Source organism: Pan troglodytes, chromosome 9 (genome assembly GCF_028858775.2).
Source record: "Pan troglodytes isolate AG18354 chromosome 9, NHGRI_mPanTro3-v2.0_pri, whole genome shotgun sequence".
In the NCBI taxonomy this organism is placed as follows: domain Eukaryota; kingdom Metazoa; phylum Chordata; class Mammalia; order Primates; family Hominidae; genus Pan; species Pan troglodytes.
This window is the reverse complement of record NC_072407.2, coordinates 5,048,614-5,064,823: the sequence shown is the minus strand read 5'-3', so window position 1 is coordinate 5,064,823 and position 16,210 is coordinate 5,048,614. Positions and strand designations below refer to the sequence as shown.

At 63.6% G+C, this 16,210-nt stretch overlaps 2 protein-coding genes across 14 annotated transcripts; both read right to left on the bottom strand.

Moving 5' to 3' along the window:
- Positions 1–42: 42 nt before the first annotated feature.
- On the bottom strand, positions 43–5,083 carry CRACR2B (calcium release activated channel regulator 2B). Of its 13 annotated transcripts, none has more exons than XM_063783675.1 (10): positions 4,724–5,083; positions 3,257–3,454; positions 3,066–3,177; positions 2,489–2,669; positions 1,897–2,043; positions 1,692–1,779; positions 1,316–1,408; positions 997–1,163; positions 734–805; positions 43–494 (listed from the first exon to the last, which is right to left on the bottom strand). In XM_063783675.1, the coding sequence occupies exons 2-10, from the start codon at positions 3,419–3,421 to the stop codon at positions 320–322; spliced, it is 1,200 nt and encodes a 399-aa protein (XP_063639745.1). In that variant the 5' UTR covers positions 3,422–3,454; positions 4,724–5,083; the 3' UTR covers positions 43–319. The 13 variants fall into 13 exon arrangements, with proteins under 13 accessions (XP_063639745.1, XP_063639744.1, XP_063639743.1 ...); XM_063783674.1 differs by having other exon boundaries at positions 4,570–4,771; XM_063783673.1 differs by having other exon boundaries at positions 3,257–3,799; positions 4,724–4,767.
- Positions 5,084–6,823: 1,740 nt separating this feature from the next.
- Positions 6,824–13,235, bottom strand: PNPLA2 (patatin like phospholipase domain containing 2). Its single transcript, XM_016920065.4, has 10 exons — positions 13,148–13,235; positions 12,201–12,532; positions 10,248–10,480; positions 10,086–10,151; positions 9,503–9,712; positions 8,522–8,582; positions 8,178–8,339; positions 7,903–8,035; positions 7,597–7,719; positions 6,824–7,510 (listed from the first exon to the last, which is right to left on the bottom strand). The coding sequence occupies exons 2-10, from the start codon at positions 12,385–12,387 to the stop codon at positions 7,225–7,227; spliced, it is 1,461 nt and encodes a 486-aa protein (XP_016775554.2). The 5' UTR covers positions 12,388–12,532; positions 13,148–13,235; the 3' UTR covers positions 6,824–7,224.
- Positions 13,236–16,210: the final 2,975 nt, after the last annotated feature.

Here is a 16,210-nt window from a genome sequence, read left to right as displayed (position 1 = left end):
GGCTGTGGCTCCCAGACACACGGAAGGCCCAGGAGGACGCAGTGCAGTCAGTGGGTTTTATTTGACGAGGGGGTTTTCTGCTGAACTGAGATGGGGTTGATTGAACGGGGACAGAGCGAAGACTGGCAGAGGGCACACACGGGACCCTGGCCACTCCCGGGACCCTGACCACTCCTAGGCTAGGTCCTTCATGTCTTCAGTCAGGCGAGCCTGGGGCCCCCTGGGGAGAGCCTGCATCCTGAGTGGGCACCCCCGACCCATGACAAGCCTCCTGCAAGGGCAGCTTCTAGCTCATGCTCCGTGAGTCACTCGGGGCTGGTCACCGGGCACTGGGAAGGTGGCCAGAGCCGCGTCTGGGGGGCCGAGCCCAGCAACAGCAGCAGCAGCAGGTGGGCCCAGGCAGGCGGGCTGTTGTCAGAGCCTTCCTGCAGCTGCTGCCCGCCCGCCTGGCCTCGCAGGTGTCCCTGTCATCCCGCAGCCGTGTATTCAGCTCCCTAGGAAAGGAGGAGTCCGACACTGAGAGGGTCTGAGGGAGCTCAAGGTGGGGGGAGGCGAGCTCCGACTCCCCTCAGAGGGAAGAGAGGTGTCTGGCTGAGGCTGCAGCGTGAGGGGTGAAAGGCAGGCGTAAGGAAGGACTTCCAATGGAGTAGAGCGACAGCCAAGAATGTTGGGGAGCTGGGAGCCCCCAAGCTCCGCTGAGCCCATTCCCTCTCGGGCCTGAGCCTGACCGTACCTGAGCAGCTCCAGTTGCCGTAGCAGGCTGACTTTCTCTTTCTGCATGTTCCTGGAGACGGCGACCACGTCTCTGTGGATGGGAGGTGGTGACCCGGCTGCAGGAAGGCTCCTTGGGGAGCCCCAGGACCCCCTAGAAGATCCTCCCTCCCACGGGGCGGGCCCGGGACTTGAGATGGGGATGAAAGTGGCCCAGACCTGAGCGCCCGTCGGCCCCGCCCCCGGGACACGCACCGGGGCCCGCCCAGCCCCGTCCCACGGCACCGTTGGGTTTGCTCCTGGCGGCCTCGTGCTTCGCTCTCCAGCCTGCGGATCTGCTCCTGCGCCCCCTCCAGCTGCGTTCGCAGCGCCTCGTGCGCCCGCCACAGCTGGGAGTTCTGGGCCTGTGCCTCCAGGTGCTCCGCAGCCTGGGCGTGCAGCTGCTGCTCTAACTGGAGGGTGGAAGGATGGAGACCGGCGAGGAACGCCCCCTCTTCCCCGGGGTGCTGCGCGTGCCCCAGGCTCCCGACAACCCGGGGACGCTAAGGCACAGGGGGAGAGTGCACGGGTGACCGTGGGGACAGGGCAGGGGCCGGGTGCTCACCTCCCGCTGCCGCAGGCACGCGCGTTCCAGGTCCTGCTCGCGGCTCTGCAGCTCCAGCTCCAGACGGCTTCTCCGCTCCCCGCGGGCGAAGTTCTGGGACGCACGGAGGACCACTGAGCCTCCGCCGGCCACTCGGCCATGCAAAAGAGGTACACGGAGGGCCAGGGGCTGGGAGTGGGCCAGGGCGGAGCGGGGTCGGGTGGAGAAGACCGGACGGGGGTGATACGTGAGGCCCAGTGGGATCTCCTCGGGCTGAGGGCAGCCTGGACCCGCGGAGGTGGGGCCGTCGGGGAGGGATTAATTCAGAGAAGGCGGAGCCAGGGAGGCCAGCGAGGTGGGATTGGGCCTGGCGGGAGGGGCGGGGCCCGAGGCCCACCTGACTCGGCGGGCGCCGGCTCTGCTCCCGAAGCTGCTCCGTCTCCTCGTACAGAGCGCGCACCTCCCTCTCGTGCTCGCTCTCGCGCCTTCGGGGGACCGGGCGACCCCGGATGAGAACTTGCCAGCGCTACAGCCCCCTGGCACCGCCTCTGCTGCTGCCCTGAGGCCCTCCATTGGCCCCCAGACCCCACCCCGGCCCTCACCTCCGCAGCGCCTGCTCCAGGCCGTCGCGCTCCCGGGCCGCCTCCTCCAGGCAGGCCGACGCGCGTATCAGAACATCCTCGAAAGAGCTCAGCAGCTCGGGGCGCTCGCGCTGCAGCCTGGCCCAGAGCGTCCTCACAGCCCGCTGCCTGGAGGGCGGGCGGGAACTGAGGCTGGAGCTGGCAGAAGCGGGAAGCAGGCTTCCCTCCGCCAACAGCAAACCCTTAGGAGACTTCTTCGCCCCTGGGCAGGACAGGAGCACTTGCTGCGTGCAGGGCATCCCTCCCGTGAGCGCTTTCGCCCCTGCCCGGCGTGCGTGGTCGGTGAGGTGTGTGTACCCTGGGCAGTGCCGGTATGTGGCCCCGCGCCCGGCGCTGCCCCTCCTCCCTGCAGCCCTGGCTGCTGCCTCATGAAATGCAAATTCTGCGGGAAATCATGCCGGGTCCCTCCCAGGGAATCGCAGCTGACGCTAGGCTGGGCCTGACCCGGCCTAGAGACCCTGTGCAGAACCAGCACTCGGGTGACAAGGGCAGACAGCATGCAGGCAGAGAAACAGCAGAGGGGGCAGTGGGAGCGGGGCCAGCGCCGACTCACTCGCCCAGGACCGGGGCCACCCCCAGCTGCTCCAGCACAGTGTGGAATCGCTCCTCCTCTTCCTCCTCCTCATCCAGAGAGCCCGCCGTGCCCTGCACGTCGAGCCCGCCCGACTCAAAGGTCTCCTCGGGAGTCCTGCAGGGGTTCGCTCCCTGGGCTGACGCCACCCCCACAAACATCCCTGCGGGCATGGAGCGAGCGATTACCAGGGCTGTGGGTCGCCACCGTGGCTGTGTCCCCGTTCACCCTCCCAACGAGTATCCTGCCCTCTCTCAGGGCCCAGTTTCCTGTTTTTCTTCCTTATTCTGGTCCTATTGGCCTGGAAACAAGAGGTGACAGGCCGGCTCCCAGCCCTACCGGAGCTTAGCACAGGAGAGGAGCTGGGGGCCAGGAAGGTCAGCTCCACACACTCCACCGCAGCTAGGAGCCCCCATGCGCGAGTGCGTGCAGACAAAGCACGGGCCCTGGAGGGAGGAGGACGAGAGGCACCGGCAGCCCTCAGGGCGCCACAAGTGCCAGGCCTCCTGATCAGGCCTCCAGCTCTGGGCAGTGGGGGATAGGCAGGCCACAGGCTCACCCAGGCCCAGGCAGAACTCCCTGGCGGTGAGGAAGCCAGTGTGAGCCTGGTCCAGACTTTCAAACACAGCCTCCAGCTGCTCTGGCGTGAGGGGCAGGTCGCTCTGGAGACCCTGGTCGGGGAAGGAGAGCAGAGATGAGCCGCTGCGGTCAACCCAGGGCCAAAGCAGTCTCTTGGGGCGGGGGACTCACCTGCAGGTCGTGCTTGGTGATGAAGCCCTTAGCCTCCTTGTCACACAGCAGAAACAGCTCCTCAGCCTGCTCCAGTATTGCAGCCCGCGGCCCTGCAGAGCCCCCCTCGAGTTCCCCCTCCTCCTCCTGGGCCTCATCAGCCCCAGGCTTTCCAGGGCTGGCCATGAGAGCAGGGGGCCTCAGCCTGGCCTTCAGGTGCTGTGAAGCCAAGGGAGGGTCAGAAGAAGTTCAGGAGGGGAGCGGATGGGGTGCAAGTGTGTCTGAAGGCTCAGCCGAGGGCCCTCCCTGCAGCAGGTGGGAAGGTGGGCGGAAGGCAAGGTGGGACCAGGGGGCTGGGGGTGGAAAATGCTGCAGGCTTGGGGTGTCACTGGGGTGGTTGATGTAGGCTCAGGGCCTGTGGGTACTGCCCCAGTGGGTCTGGCATCTCAGGAGGCTAGAACCCAGGAGGGGCTGCCAACTTCAGGAGAGGAGGAGCTGGAGATTATGGCAATCTCAGGGGCCAGTGGAGAAGACCTGGTGATAAGGAAGGTGAGGTCCTGAAAGCTGAGAGGAGCAGGCTTGGGGTCAGTGAGGGAGGAGCCCCTCACACTCTGCAACTGGAGATCTGATCCCAAGTGAGGGCTCAGCCAGTCCTGACCAAGTCCTTAGCCCCTGGCCTGGGCCTGTGTGGCCCAGCCTCATGACAGCTGGCAGGCAGGGCAAACTTCTCCCTCCTGCCCACCGCCCCCTCCCTCCCCACAACTGAGCCCACAGAGTGCAGGGGCAAGGTCCCAGCCTGCGGAGCCCTGCGCCTCTGACGCCCCACTCAGGAACACTTTCAGATTCGAGACCTAACACCCCTGCCCCACAACACTAAGGCCCTTCCCCGTTTCAGAACTCCCTGGGGCCTCCCTTCCCACCTCCTTGCAGGGACGCCCCGCCCCCTAACCAGAGCCACCTGTCCTTCACACAATGTCCTGATCCCGGATTTCCCAAAGCTGCTCCCCACCAACACCCGCCTTCCCCCACCGGGGAGCTGGGATCCTCTCCCCTCACTCTCCACCCAGCGTCCTTCCATGTTCCTTAGCCCGGGCGACCTCCAAAGAGGGCAAGTCTGGGCAGGTGAGAGAAGGGGACACGAGAGGCCAGGGCCATTGCCTCCAGGCCACGTTGTTGTCTCGCCCGCCCTCCGGCTTGCCGGCTAGACCTGAGGTCCACCCCAGCCGGAAGCCGCGCGGCAGCAGGGCCCCAGGGAGGTGGGAGGATGGGCTGGTGGGGTGGGGCGGCCAGCCTCCTGTGCTCCCCGAAACTCTGGGGGACAACCCCGCCCTTACCCCTGCCACCTTGCGCCCCGAGGGGGTAACCGGAGTTCCCGACCGAGACGCTCAGGTTTGGCGCGGGCCACGGCGGCCCGGAGGGGGTGCCGGCGGCGGGTGCCGGGCGGGCGGCAGTGGAGGGGCCTCAGCGGCGGGACCAGCGGTCGCCTACCTGCGAGTTGCGCCGCCGCACCTGCCGCGCGCCCGGGCCGCTCCTCCCGGAAACGCTGGGCGCGCCCCGCCCCAGCTGGGACCCGGACGGGGCGTAGGGGGCACCGGGCCCGGAGCGACCCCTGCCGCTTCGCAGGCACCGAGACCCCCGCTTGGGCCGGCCCCGGGAGGAGCCACTCTGCACCGCTGTCGCCTGTCCCCGCCTCTCTGCGCTGCCCCGGCGGCCCGATCCCTGGAGGCTCGAGCGAGCAGTGAAGCAACGATATGCCCCGGAGACCCAGGGACCCCCCGGAGCAGGGACAAGGCTGCGGGGGGCGGGCGCAGACACCAGCGCCTGGGAGGGGCCCCTCCTGTCCGGGGGGAGCCCGACTTAAGGCGCCAAAAAGTGTGTGTAGGAAAAAGCCGGGCAGGAAACAGACCAAATACTTTCAGCGGTTATCTCTAGGGGTGGGGAGCCTTTACTTTCTTCTCTATACTTTCCCGGTTTTTAAACAATAAACATGTAGGCCGGGCGCCTGTAATCCCAGCACTTTGGGGGGCTGAGACAGGGGCAGATCACCTGAGGTCAGGAGTTCGAGACCAGCCTGCCCAACATGGCAAAACCCCGTCTCTACTAAAAATACAAAAAATTAGCCAGGTGTGGTGGTGGGCGCCTGTAATCCCAGCACTTTGGGAGGCTGAGCCAGGAGAATCACTTGAACTCGGGAGGCAGAGTTTGCAGTGAGCCGAGATTGTGCCATTGCACTGGGCGACAAGAACGAAACTCCATCTCAAAACAAAACAATGAACGTGTAACGCTAGAAAATGTTTAACTTAGCAGTATTCAGTGTATATGTATGGGTGAACGAACTGGGGACTCAGGCAGGTCCCACCTCAGCAGCCCCTCCTGGCTCTCCTTCTGGGGCCCAGCCCTGACTGGGGCTCCCCTTGGGGGAGGACTGGAAGGAGGAGCTGCTTGAGGCCCGAGTGAAACCCTCCTGCGGGGGGAGAAAATTCTACCCCAGGCCGAGGAGCCCTCCCCAGCCCCAGCCCCAGCCTGGCCCCTGCACCCACCTGAAGGGCTGGAATCACTGTCCCACCTGGCAACCCTGGGGGGTACAAGGCCTCTGCTTTTCAAGGAAGGGGCCTGGGATTCAGCCTGCGACCCAGCTGAACCACAAAAGGCTGGGCTTATAGGACAGGACCTTGAGACCAAGGGGGGTGGCCTCTGGCACAGGCACACCAGGGACCTGCCTGGCCGGCTCGCCCAGTCCCAGATCCCAGAACCAACCGTTATTGTTGGCAGGGGGCTGCCACCACAGCCACCCCACGCCTTCTGGGAGGAGCAGGTGGTGGCTGGCTCCAGCACCCTCAGGCCATGGGACCTTTTTGGTTGCCAAGGAGGGCTGGCCTTCTCCCCTCATGGCCTCCCTGCCATGAAGAGGATGCCCTCAGGAAACCACTTCCCCAGCACAGGGCTGAGTCCCCTTCAGCTAGGACCTCACCTGCCTCCATATCCCAGCCCTGCCCTGTGTACTGGCAGGAGGCTGGGCAGGGGAACAAGAAGGTATGTGCACCAGGCCAGAGAGGCTTGTGAGGGTGGGGGGACAGAGAACTTTGGGCCAAACGCCCAAGTGGAGCAGGGGCCCAGCTTTCCCAGGTCCCCTGTGCTCGGTTTCAGGAACCTCAGCCCCCACAGCTGTCCAAGCCCAAAAACAGTCACACACCCCGCTGTGTCACTGTGTGAGGGGAGGGGCAGGCGACACCTTTTGCAAACATTTTCGTTTTTATTTACCAAGAATCTTGGTCCCAAATATTTCCATTGGCCCTCAGAAGGCTGTGGCCAAGGGTCAGCCAGGAGGCTGCTGGGCAAAATTGGGGTGTGTGTGGATGCATCCTAGACAGGGGGGTTGGCAGGAATGCAGCACGTTCATATGTGCCTGTAGGGGGTGTTCCCAGGCCAGCCTGGCAGGTTCCAAATGCCAGGCCCAGGAGTGCGACGCTGGGAGACCTGGCCTGCAGCTGTGGAGAGGCTGGTCAGCCAAGGTAGGGCCAGACCCTGGCCACCAGGCTCTCACTGCAAGTAAGCAGGCGGTCACATACACACAAAGTGGGCACAGGCTGGGCTGCAGCATTTATTACATGTGCTTTGGCGAAAATAAATAATTCTTCACACACCTATTTCAGCAGGGCATGAAAAATGGGGAGGGAAGGGCAGCTGCAAAGTTCTCAGGAGTAAAGGGGCGGGGGAGGTGCTCGGGCAGCACAGGGGAGGGAAGATTAAGGCACAGGTGCGCGGGGCCTCAGCGGCCCAGGGGAGGTGTGTGGAAACCTCCCCTCTCAGTGCAGCTGGTGAGTGGCTGGCGAGGGGGCCCACGGCAAAGACCCCTCTTGGCAACTGTGAGTCCCCTCATCTCACTGCGCAGTGGTAATGGAGGCGTCTCAGGCAGGGTTCCTCGAGAGGGTCGGGGTCTCACAGCCCCAGGGCCCCGATCACGGGCCGGGCCTCGGGAGCAGGGGTGCTCAGCAAGGGGGCAGGCCGGGCGGGTGCTGCGGGGACGCTGGGTCCGCGGGGGCGGGAGCCGGGTCGGCGGGTGCGCGCATGCGCAGAGCTTCGGGCGGGAAGGCCACGTTGGTGCAGAAGAGGCCGAGCAGCAGCTGGCGCTGGCACTCTTCCCACTTGGCCAGCGCGTCCCCCAGCGAGAGGTTGTTGCGCATCCAGCCGGGCAGTGCCTCTCTGTAGGCGGCGCAGGACAGCGGCACGGACGGCAGCGACTGGACGCGGCGCAGCTCCACCTGCTCCGGCAGCCTGCGGGGCAGGGATGCGGCAGGGAGGGCTTCAGCTCCCGGCGCTAGCACCGCGGGCCCCGGGTGGACGCGCGGTCGGCGGCTCACCTGGAGGGCAGGTGCCTGCCCAGCTTCCTCTTGGCGCGCATCACCAGGTACTGGCAGATGCTGCCCGTCTGCTCCTTCATCCACCGGATGTCCTCGGGAACGTCGGGCAGCCACTCCAGCAAGCTGGGGACAGGGCGAGCGGCGCGTTCAGGGACTTGGCCAGACCGTAATGCCCACCCGCCGGGCCCTGTCTGTGCCCTGACTTGGCACTGCTCACCCCACCCCACCTTCCCTGGTAACCATCACTCGCGGATGATCCCAAAGTCCGTCCCCTGGGCCCCTCTCCCGACCCCCCAGCCCTCACACCGGATGGTGAAGGACAGAGCGCTCTCCAGCGGCAGGGTGTAGGGCACCATCATGGCCGTGGCCAGACGCACAGGCAGCATGTTGGAGAGGGTGGTCAGCAGGTCCGTGGGCTCCACGCAGGCCTCCAGCAGGGCTGCGGGTGGGCGGGAGGTCGGCGGCCCGTGGAGGCAGGGGAGCCCAGGACCCGCTCGGCTTCCCTCCCCTGCTCACCGTCCTCTCCTCTCTCTCTTCCCCTCCTGCCTCCCCTCCTCCCCTCCCGTCCCCCAGGTGCGCACCCTCATTGAGCCGGGCGGGCAGGTGCTCCAGGATGTGATCTTCTCCGGGCAGCTGCGAGTAATCCTCCGCTTGGGCGCTCTCCACTGCCTGGTCCTTGTCCTCTGGGCCGTGGGGGCGGGCGGGGGGCAACGCCAGCAAGGGGTTGGGCCGGTTCAGGAGGCCTGGGGTTGGGGAGAGAAGGGATTCTCAGTTCATCAGCGCGGCCGCGGCCCGCAGGGGGTAGCAGAGCCGAGCCCACCCCTCCCTCTCCCGCCCGGGCCCGGGTCCGCGCACCGTTCCGCCGCAGGAAGCGGGGGCAGCAGAGCCGAGCCCACCCCGCCCTCTCCCGCCCGGGTCCGCGCACCGTTCCGCTGCAAAAAGCGCAGGCCATCCCGGTATCCCTGCTTGCACATCTCTCGCAGCACCTGCAGTGAGGAGGGTTAAATGGAGCGGAGGGAGCCAGGGATGCCCGTTCTGCCCCTGGAATCCCTGGCGCCCCCAACAGCCACCTCCCTTCACCACCCGCAGCTCCCAACCCCAAAACCTATCCTAGATCCAGAACAAGATCAAAGCTGGACAGGGAGGTTGGACAGAAAGCCGGGTGCAGTGGCTTACGCCTGTAACCCCAGCACTTTGGGAGGCTGAGGCAGGCGGATGACGAGGTCAGGAGATCAAGACCATCCTGGCTAACACGGTGAAACCCCGTCTCTACTAAAAATACAAAAAATTAGCCAGGCGTGGTGGCGGGCACCTGTAGTCCCAGCTACTCGGGAGGCTGAGGCAGGAGAATGGCAGGAACCTGGGAGGTGGAGCTTGCAGTGAGAGGAGATCCAGCCACTGCACTCCAGCCTGGGCGACAGTGTGAGACTTCATCTCAAAATAAAAAATAAAAAAATAAAATAGTTTGAGGCCAGCCTGGCCAACATGGTGAAACCCTATTTCTTTACTAAAAATACAAAAAGTAGCCAGGCGTGGTGGCAGGCGCCTGTAATCCCAGCTACTGGGGAGGCTGAGGCAGGAGAATAGCTTGAACCTGGGAGGCAGAGGTTGCAGTGAGCTGAGATCCTGCCACTGCACTCCAGCCTTGGCAACAGAGCGAGACTCCGTCTCAAACAAAAAAAAAAAAAAAAAGAGAGAGAGACTGGACAGGGAGCCTGGACAGAGCAGCTAGACAGAGAGGTTGGATGGGCCATCTGCCCCTAGAGAGGTTGTGCGCTTTCCCCAGCCCTCAGAAGAGGCTCCCACCACCCTACCCTGGGCACTCAGAAGTCAAAGGATCAGTGTTCTCCCTTGGTGCCCAGTGAGGAGTGGCTGGGAAGGCCACAGTCCCCGGAGCAGAGCTCACCAGGGGCTCTGGCGGGAAGAGGGCCTTGGAGAGGCGGTAGAGGTTGCGCAGGTTGAACTGGATGCTGGTGTTGGTGACCCGCAGCTCGTGGATGTTGGTGGAGCTGTCCTGCGGACAGATGTCACTCTCGCCCGAGAAGGGGGACACTGTGATGGTGTTCTTAAGCTCATAGAGTGGCAGGTTGTCTGAAATGCCACCATCCACGTAGCGCTTCCACGGGACACACAGACAGGACTGTATGTGAGGGCCTGTGGCTGCACTGGCCACCCACCCCAGCCACCCCACCCGGCCACCAAGGGCCCCATTCAGTGGCTATTTCATTTGAGCGTTTTACCCACTGGGCACTGGCTGTGGGCCAGCCTGGGCACTGAGCAGATGGTAGACGGGGGAGGGCAGGGACGGAGGAAGGGATGGGGGGCAGGAAGCGTGCGTCGCCACAGCTGTTTCTTGAGTAACACAGGGGAAGTGGGGTAACAGGCGGTGGCAGAGCAAGGGCCTGAAGGATGGCTCTAGGCGGCCTCCTCCTCTGTCCCTCATCCCACGGCCCACCCCATAGAAGGTGTCCAGGGCTAGGAATACTCACCACCCCCTGGAGGGAGGGAGGGATGAGCCCACAGTACACGGGGATGAAACCGCTGCAGACATTGGCCTTCAGGGCAGGGACAGAGTGGGAGAGAATGAGCAGAGGCCTTGAGGTTCCCACTGCCCCCCCACCGCTGCCCAGCATGGCTCCACCAGGCCCCACCTGGATGAGCTCGTCCTTGGAGTTGAAGTGGGATATAATGACATTCTCGCCGTCTGACACGCGGGTCAGGGAGATGCCCAGGCGCCCACTGGCATGCTCATGGCTATCAGCAGGCAGGACCTTCAGCAGGAAACTGCGGATGATCTTTACCAGGTTGAAGGAGGGGTGCAGGGGGCCCAGGAACCGCTTCCGGGCCTCTTTAGATACCTCAATGAACTTGGCACCAGCCTCACCTGGGGCACAGGGCCAAGGTTAGGGGCCCGTGCTCCTGGGCTTAGCAACACCCACCTTCCTTCATAGCCCCATGTCCAGGGTTCCATGGCATACAGACCCTGGAGGAGGCCCAGTGAATGTGGGGCCTGGCTCACAGTTGGGACTTTGGCCACCTCCCCTGGGATGGCAGACAGCAGAGGCTGGCCAGCTGAGACCAGGACCTGCCCTCTGCCTGGTATTTCCCAACTGCCTGCCCTATGAGTCACTGGGCCTGGTGTGGCATCTAGCCCAGGAGAGGGGACAAGGCAGAAACTCAACTCTGACCGGCCTTAGCCTTCACCCACTTGGCCAGATCCAGCAGTGGGGGGATGGGGCAGACCCACAAAACCCATCCCGGCACACAGGTCACAGTTCACAGGCCCGGGGGTGTTGGGCTGGAAGTAGTCAGGGCCCAGTTCCTAGGAAGGCACACCTGTGTCCCACTGCAGCCAAGAGGAGCACCCCAAACACTCCTCTTGGGGCCCAGGAGTGCTGGCCAGCTTGGGGATGTCCCTGGAAGTGGTCGGGAGCACTGGGGGAGGAGCTGAGGTCCAAGCCCTCCTCCAGTGCATCACCCTGGTCAGGAGTGGGGCAGCGTGGAGCCAGGGGCTCCTCAGCCAGCACCTGCTGCACTATGGGCTCCAGCTGTGCAAGACCACCCGTGAGAAGGAGTCTTGTTGGGAGCAGGGTGGGGAAGCACTGTGGGAGAAGTGTTCTTGGCTCGGGTAGCAGGGACCTTGATGTATCTTGAAGCCAGGGGGCGGACTGAGGCGCTTGTCTGAAGGCCTCCATGAGAGGGAGGGGGCTGGAGGGGGCTGTTCCCAATAATAGCTCTAGTTATTGGGACCTGAGGGGTTCACTTCTGTGGTCCAGCCCCCTCCCTCCCAGGACAAAGTTCAGAGGAAGAGGGCAGGGGTGAGCCCCGGACAGGCTCCTGCTGAGCAGGGTGCCCCTGTCATCTTGGGTGTCCTCACAGGCTCCTGAAGTCGTGTGCTGTAAACATCACTCCCTCATGGCAGCCGATGGTGCGAGCCGAGGCCAGCCCAGCACACAGAGACCCATCCACTCCTGACCCAGGCACCAGAGCCCAGAAGCACCCTCACCCATGAAGTGTGCAAACGCGGTGGGCCGCAGCGGGGAGCCAGGCCACAGGGCACCGTGTGCAAGGAGAGGGCAGGAGAGCCCCTTCGCGCCCAGCCCTGACCTCAGCGGGGCTCCTCCTCCGGGCCCTTGGGAAGGACCAGGTCACGGTTCCCAGACGCCTCTCAAGAGGCTACCCCCATGCCAGGCCCCCTCATAGCAGCCTGCAACTGCGGAGGCCCAGGACACTGTGACCGACCGCTGGCACCGGGTGTAATATCCAGGGCCACGGGGTGACCTAGGTCCCTCCTCGGATTCTCACGGTCCCGCCCACGAGTTACTTTTTCTGTCCAATTAAGCAGCTTTTGCTGCACCTGCCCGCCCCCAAACCTTTGCGCCCGACAGGCGGGCCCCGGGCACCCTCGGAGCAAAACAAACCAGGCCCCGCCCCCAGGCCAGCGACCCGGATTGGATCCTCGCCGGGTTCCCCAGGCGCGGACCGGAACCCTCCCCACGGTACCCACCGACTCGCCGCGGGGCCCCTCCGCTCACGGAGACCATCCCCCGGCCCCGCACGGCCTTCCCGCCAGCCCCCCGCCTGCCGCCCCCGGCCCCGCTCACCCAGGCAGACCCCGGTGACCAGCGCCGTGGCCGTGAGCGCCCCAGCCGAGGCGCCGTAGATGTGCGTGGCGTTGGCCAACAGGAAGGGCGCGTGCTCGCGGAGGCAGGAGGCCACGCCGACGTAGTAGACGCCGAGGAAGCCGCAGCCCGCGAACGAGATGTTCCACGTCTTCTCGCGGGGAAACATCGCGGCGGCGGCCGCCGGGCTCCGGGTTCCGTGGGCGGCCGGGCCTCTGTGAGCCGCCTGCTCGCCGCTCGCTCGCTGGAGCCGGGGGCCGGGCGGGTCCCGCTGCGGCTCTAGCTCGGGGTCCCCGCTGGCGGAGGCGAAGAAGCTACGCGGGCGGCGCGGAGGCGGCGCTTTTAAGTGTGGGACTCACGGCGGGGGCGGGGCCGGCACACGAAGACCAATCGGGGCGCGCGGGGAACGGCCGTGCCCTCGGGCCCCGCCCCCGTCCTTGACCCGGCCCCCCGCGCTGGAGCCCCGCCCTCCGCTGCCGCCCGGAGAAACCTTCTGCCCTCCCTCCGCCCCTGCTGGGCACGGCTGGGGGCACACGCCTAGGGGTGTAGGGTGGGCTGGGCGCAGGCCCAAGCCTGGGGGCCGGAAGCCTCACACAGACCTGGGTACCCGCGAGAGGGAGCTCTGGTTTCAGGGCAGCCACCGCCCCTCCCCACCGGGTCCGCCTCCCACACCCACCCGGGACAGAGGAGCTGGTCCCTGGACAGAGGCGCACCGGCAGCATCCCCAGACCTGAAAGCCGCACAGGCCTCGGGAGCCCCGGGACCCACTGGCTCACCCACATACAGACCCATAAACATCCAAGGCCAAGGCCGGATGCGAGTCCCGCAAACCCTTCGTGGGGGACCCCAGCTCCGCAGACCCACACGACCTGACGTGGGGCCTCAGCCCTGCCCCGCGCCCGCGACCCTTCCGGACCTTGGCTTCTTACCTGGGTCTGTACCTGGCTCCGGCCCTGCCTGTTCAGGCTTTGGGGCTGCCTGCGTCTGACTGGGGCCGCCCCGCCCCCGATAATTGCCCCAGAGGTGGAGCAATCCTGGGTGATGTCACCCTTTCACCCCTTTTCCGCATTTTTCTCCTGGTCAGTGGAGCAAACAGGGCTTGGAGTAGATCCAAGATCCCTCCCTGAACCTCACCCCACCCCCAAACGAGAGGCTCTCTCAGGTTGGGGTGGGAGGCAATGAGATTCTGTCTCCCCAGGAACACTGGCTCCCCAGGCTGAGGTCATCTCTGGACCTAGCTGTTGCCAGAGCTGCAGAGGGTCTGGGATGGGGCTTGGGGCTGCCCCCAACCCAAGCTGAGTTAGGGAAGCCAGAACAGGGCCAGAACAGGATGGGGCCATCTAGGGGGATGCTGCCCAGTCCTCAGCCTCTTTGCTCCCAGCCATCCCAGACAGCACTGGAAAGTCAACCCTGCCCCAGCCCTACTGGGGGCCGGTAGGCATTTACATAAGCTCAAAATGAGAGGAGGCCGGGCGTGGAAGCTCACACCTGTAATCCCAGCACTTGGGGAGGCCAAGACGGGCGGATCACAGAAAGTCGGGAGTTTGAGACCGCCTGGCTGGTGAAACGCTGTCTCTACCAAAAATACAAAAATTAGCCGGTCAGGGTGGCACACGCCTGTAATCCCAGCTACTCGGGAGGCTGAGGCAGGAGAATCACTTGAACCTGGGAGGCGGAGGTTGCAGTGAGCTGAGATCGCACCACTGCACTCCAACCTGGGGGGCAGAGCGAGGCTCCGTCCTAAAAAGAGGCCGGGCACAGTGGCCCATGCCTGTAATCCCAGCACTTTGGGAGGCCGAGGATGGCAGATCTGTAATCCCAGCACTTTGGGAGGCCGAGGAGGGCAGATCACCTGAGGTCAGGAGTTTGAGACCAGCCAGGCCAACATGGCAAAACCCTGTCTCTACTGAAAATACAAAAATTTGCCAGGTGTGGTAGTGCACGCATGTAGTCCTAGCTACTCGGGAGGCTGAGGCAAGAGAGTCGCTTGAACCCGGGAGGCAGAGGTTGCAGTGAACTGAGATTGTGCCACTGCACTCCAGCCTGGCCAGGTGACAGAGCGCGACTTCTTCTCAAAAAAAAAAAAAAAAAGAAAAAAGAAAAATGAGTGAGAGGAGGTAGGTAACCACGTGTGGGGCACCTAAGGGGTTCTGGAGGGCTTCCCTGTGGGAAGTGATGCTGAGTTGAATTGTGAAGGGTAAATGAGCAGACAGGGCTGTAGGCCCCCCAGGCAGCCGACCAGGACAGGCGAAGATTGTCGGGGAGTGAGGGGAGAGAGTAACTGAAGCCCAGCCATGGGAGAGGGTCAAGCAGGGAGGACGTGACCATACTTGACTTAAAGCGACTCCTTCTAGGCTGGGCGCAGTGGCTCACACCTATAATCCCAGCACTCTGGGAGGCCAAGGAGGGGGGATTGCATGAGTCCAGAAGTTTGAGACCAGCCTAGGCAACATAGCTTGATTCCATCCCTACAAAAAATTTAAAAACAGGCCAGGCACAGTGGCTCACACCTGTAATCCCAGCACTTTGGGAGGCTGAGGTGAGTGGTTCACGAGGTCAGGAGATCGAGACAATCCTGGCTAACACGGTGAAACCCTGTCTCTACTAAAAATACAAAAAAATAGCCACATGTGGTGGGTGCCTGTAATCCCAGCTACTCGGGAGGCTGAGACAGGAGAATGGTGTGAACTCGGGAGGCGGAGCTTGCAGTGAGCCCAGATCACGGCACTGCACTCCAGCCTGGGCGACAGAGTGAAACTCTGTCTCAAAAATAATAATAAATAAAAAATAAAAATGCTGGGTGCGGTGGCTCACGCCTGTAATCCCAGCACTTTGGGAGGCCAAGGCGGGCAGATCACAAGATCAGGAGATTGAGACCGTCCTGGCTAATACGGTGAAACCCCATCTCTACTAAAAATACAAAAAAATTAGCTGGGCGCGTGGTGGCAGGCAGCTGTAGTCCCAGCTACTTGCGAGGCTGAGGCAGGAGAATGGTGTGAACCTGGGAGGCGGAGCTTGCAGTGAGCCGATATCACACCACTGTGCTCCAGCCTGGATGACAGAGCAAGACTCCATCTCAAAAACAATAAAAAAATAAAATATAAAAATATTTTTAAAATAAAAAGTAAAATAAACAAATAACAACTAAGCCAGGTGTGGTGCACGCACCTATAGTCTCAGCGACTCAGGAGGCTGCGGTTGGAGGATGGACTGAGTCTGGTCTGGGTGGGGGTGAGCCATGATTGCGCCTCTGCACATCAGCCTGGGTGACAGAGTGAGACCCTGTCTCAAGAACAAAACAAGACTCTCCTATTCTGTGCATGTGGGGCCTCTTCCCCCACGTGCTTTGGATGGAGGTACCCTGCAGCAAATGCACCATGGGACTGGGGAGGGAGGGCCAGGGTATGGAGGGCGGGGCCAGGTCCACTCCTGAGGTGTCAGGAGCCCTCTGTGACTGGATTCCAGCGATGCTGTTGGAGACAGCATGGTTCAGGGTGCGGTGAAGTAGGGATGGAAGTCCAGGGGCTCGTCAGGGCAACCGCTGATGGGGAAGCCAGGGACTTAGGGTCCTTCCCTCGACCTGCTCCAAGGGAAAGGCCAGGGTTCGGGCCTTAGCCCCATCTGAGGGACTGTCGCCTTGATGGATGGTGCTGCCCCAGTGAAGGGAGACCTCTGCTCCCATTTCCACAGCTGGGTCAGGCTGTTTTGGGTACATGTTCCTCCCTCCAGGCCCCTGGGAGGCTCAGGAGCCAGGAACTGGGCGGTCCTTCCCAGAATCCTGGCAAGGGCTGGGAGCACCCCACCATCAGGACAAGCTCCAAGGGGCAGCTCAATGAGAAACCCAGGTGGTGTGACATCCCCCTATCATGGTGAACTCCAGGCAACACAGGCCCCCTCCCTTCAGGGTCCAAGGCTGGAATTGTGAGGTCTGCACCCTGAAGCCTAGGTCCACTCCTGCTGTGGGCCCCTTCCCTGAGCCTGGGCCATCCCCA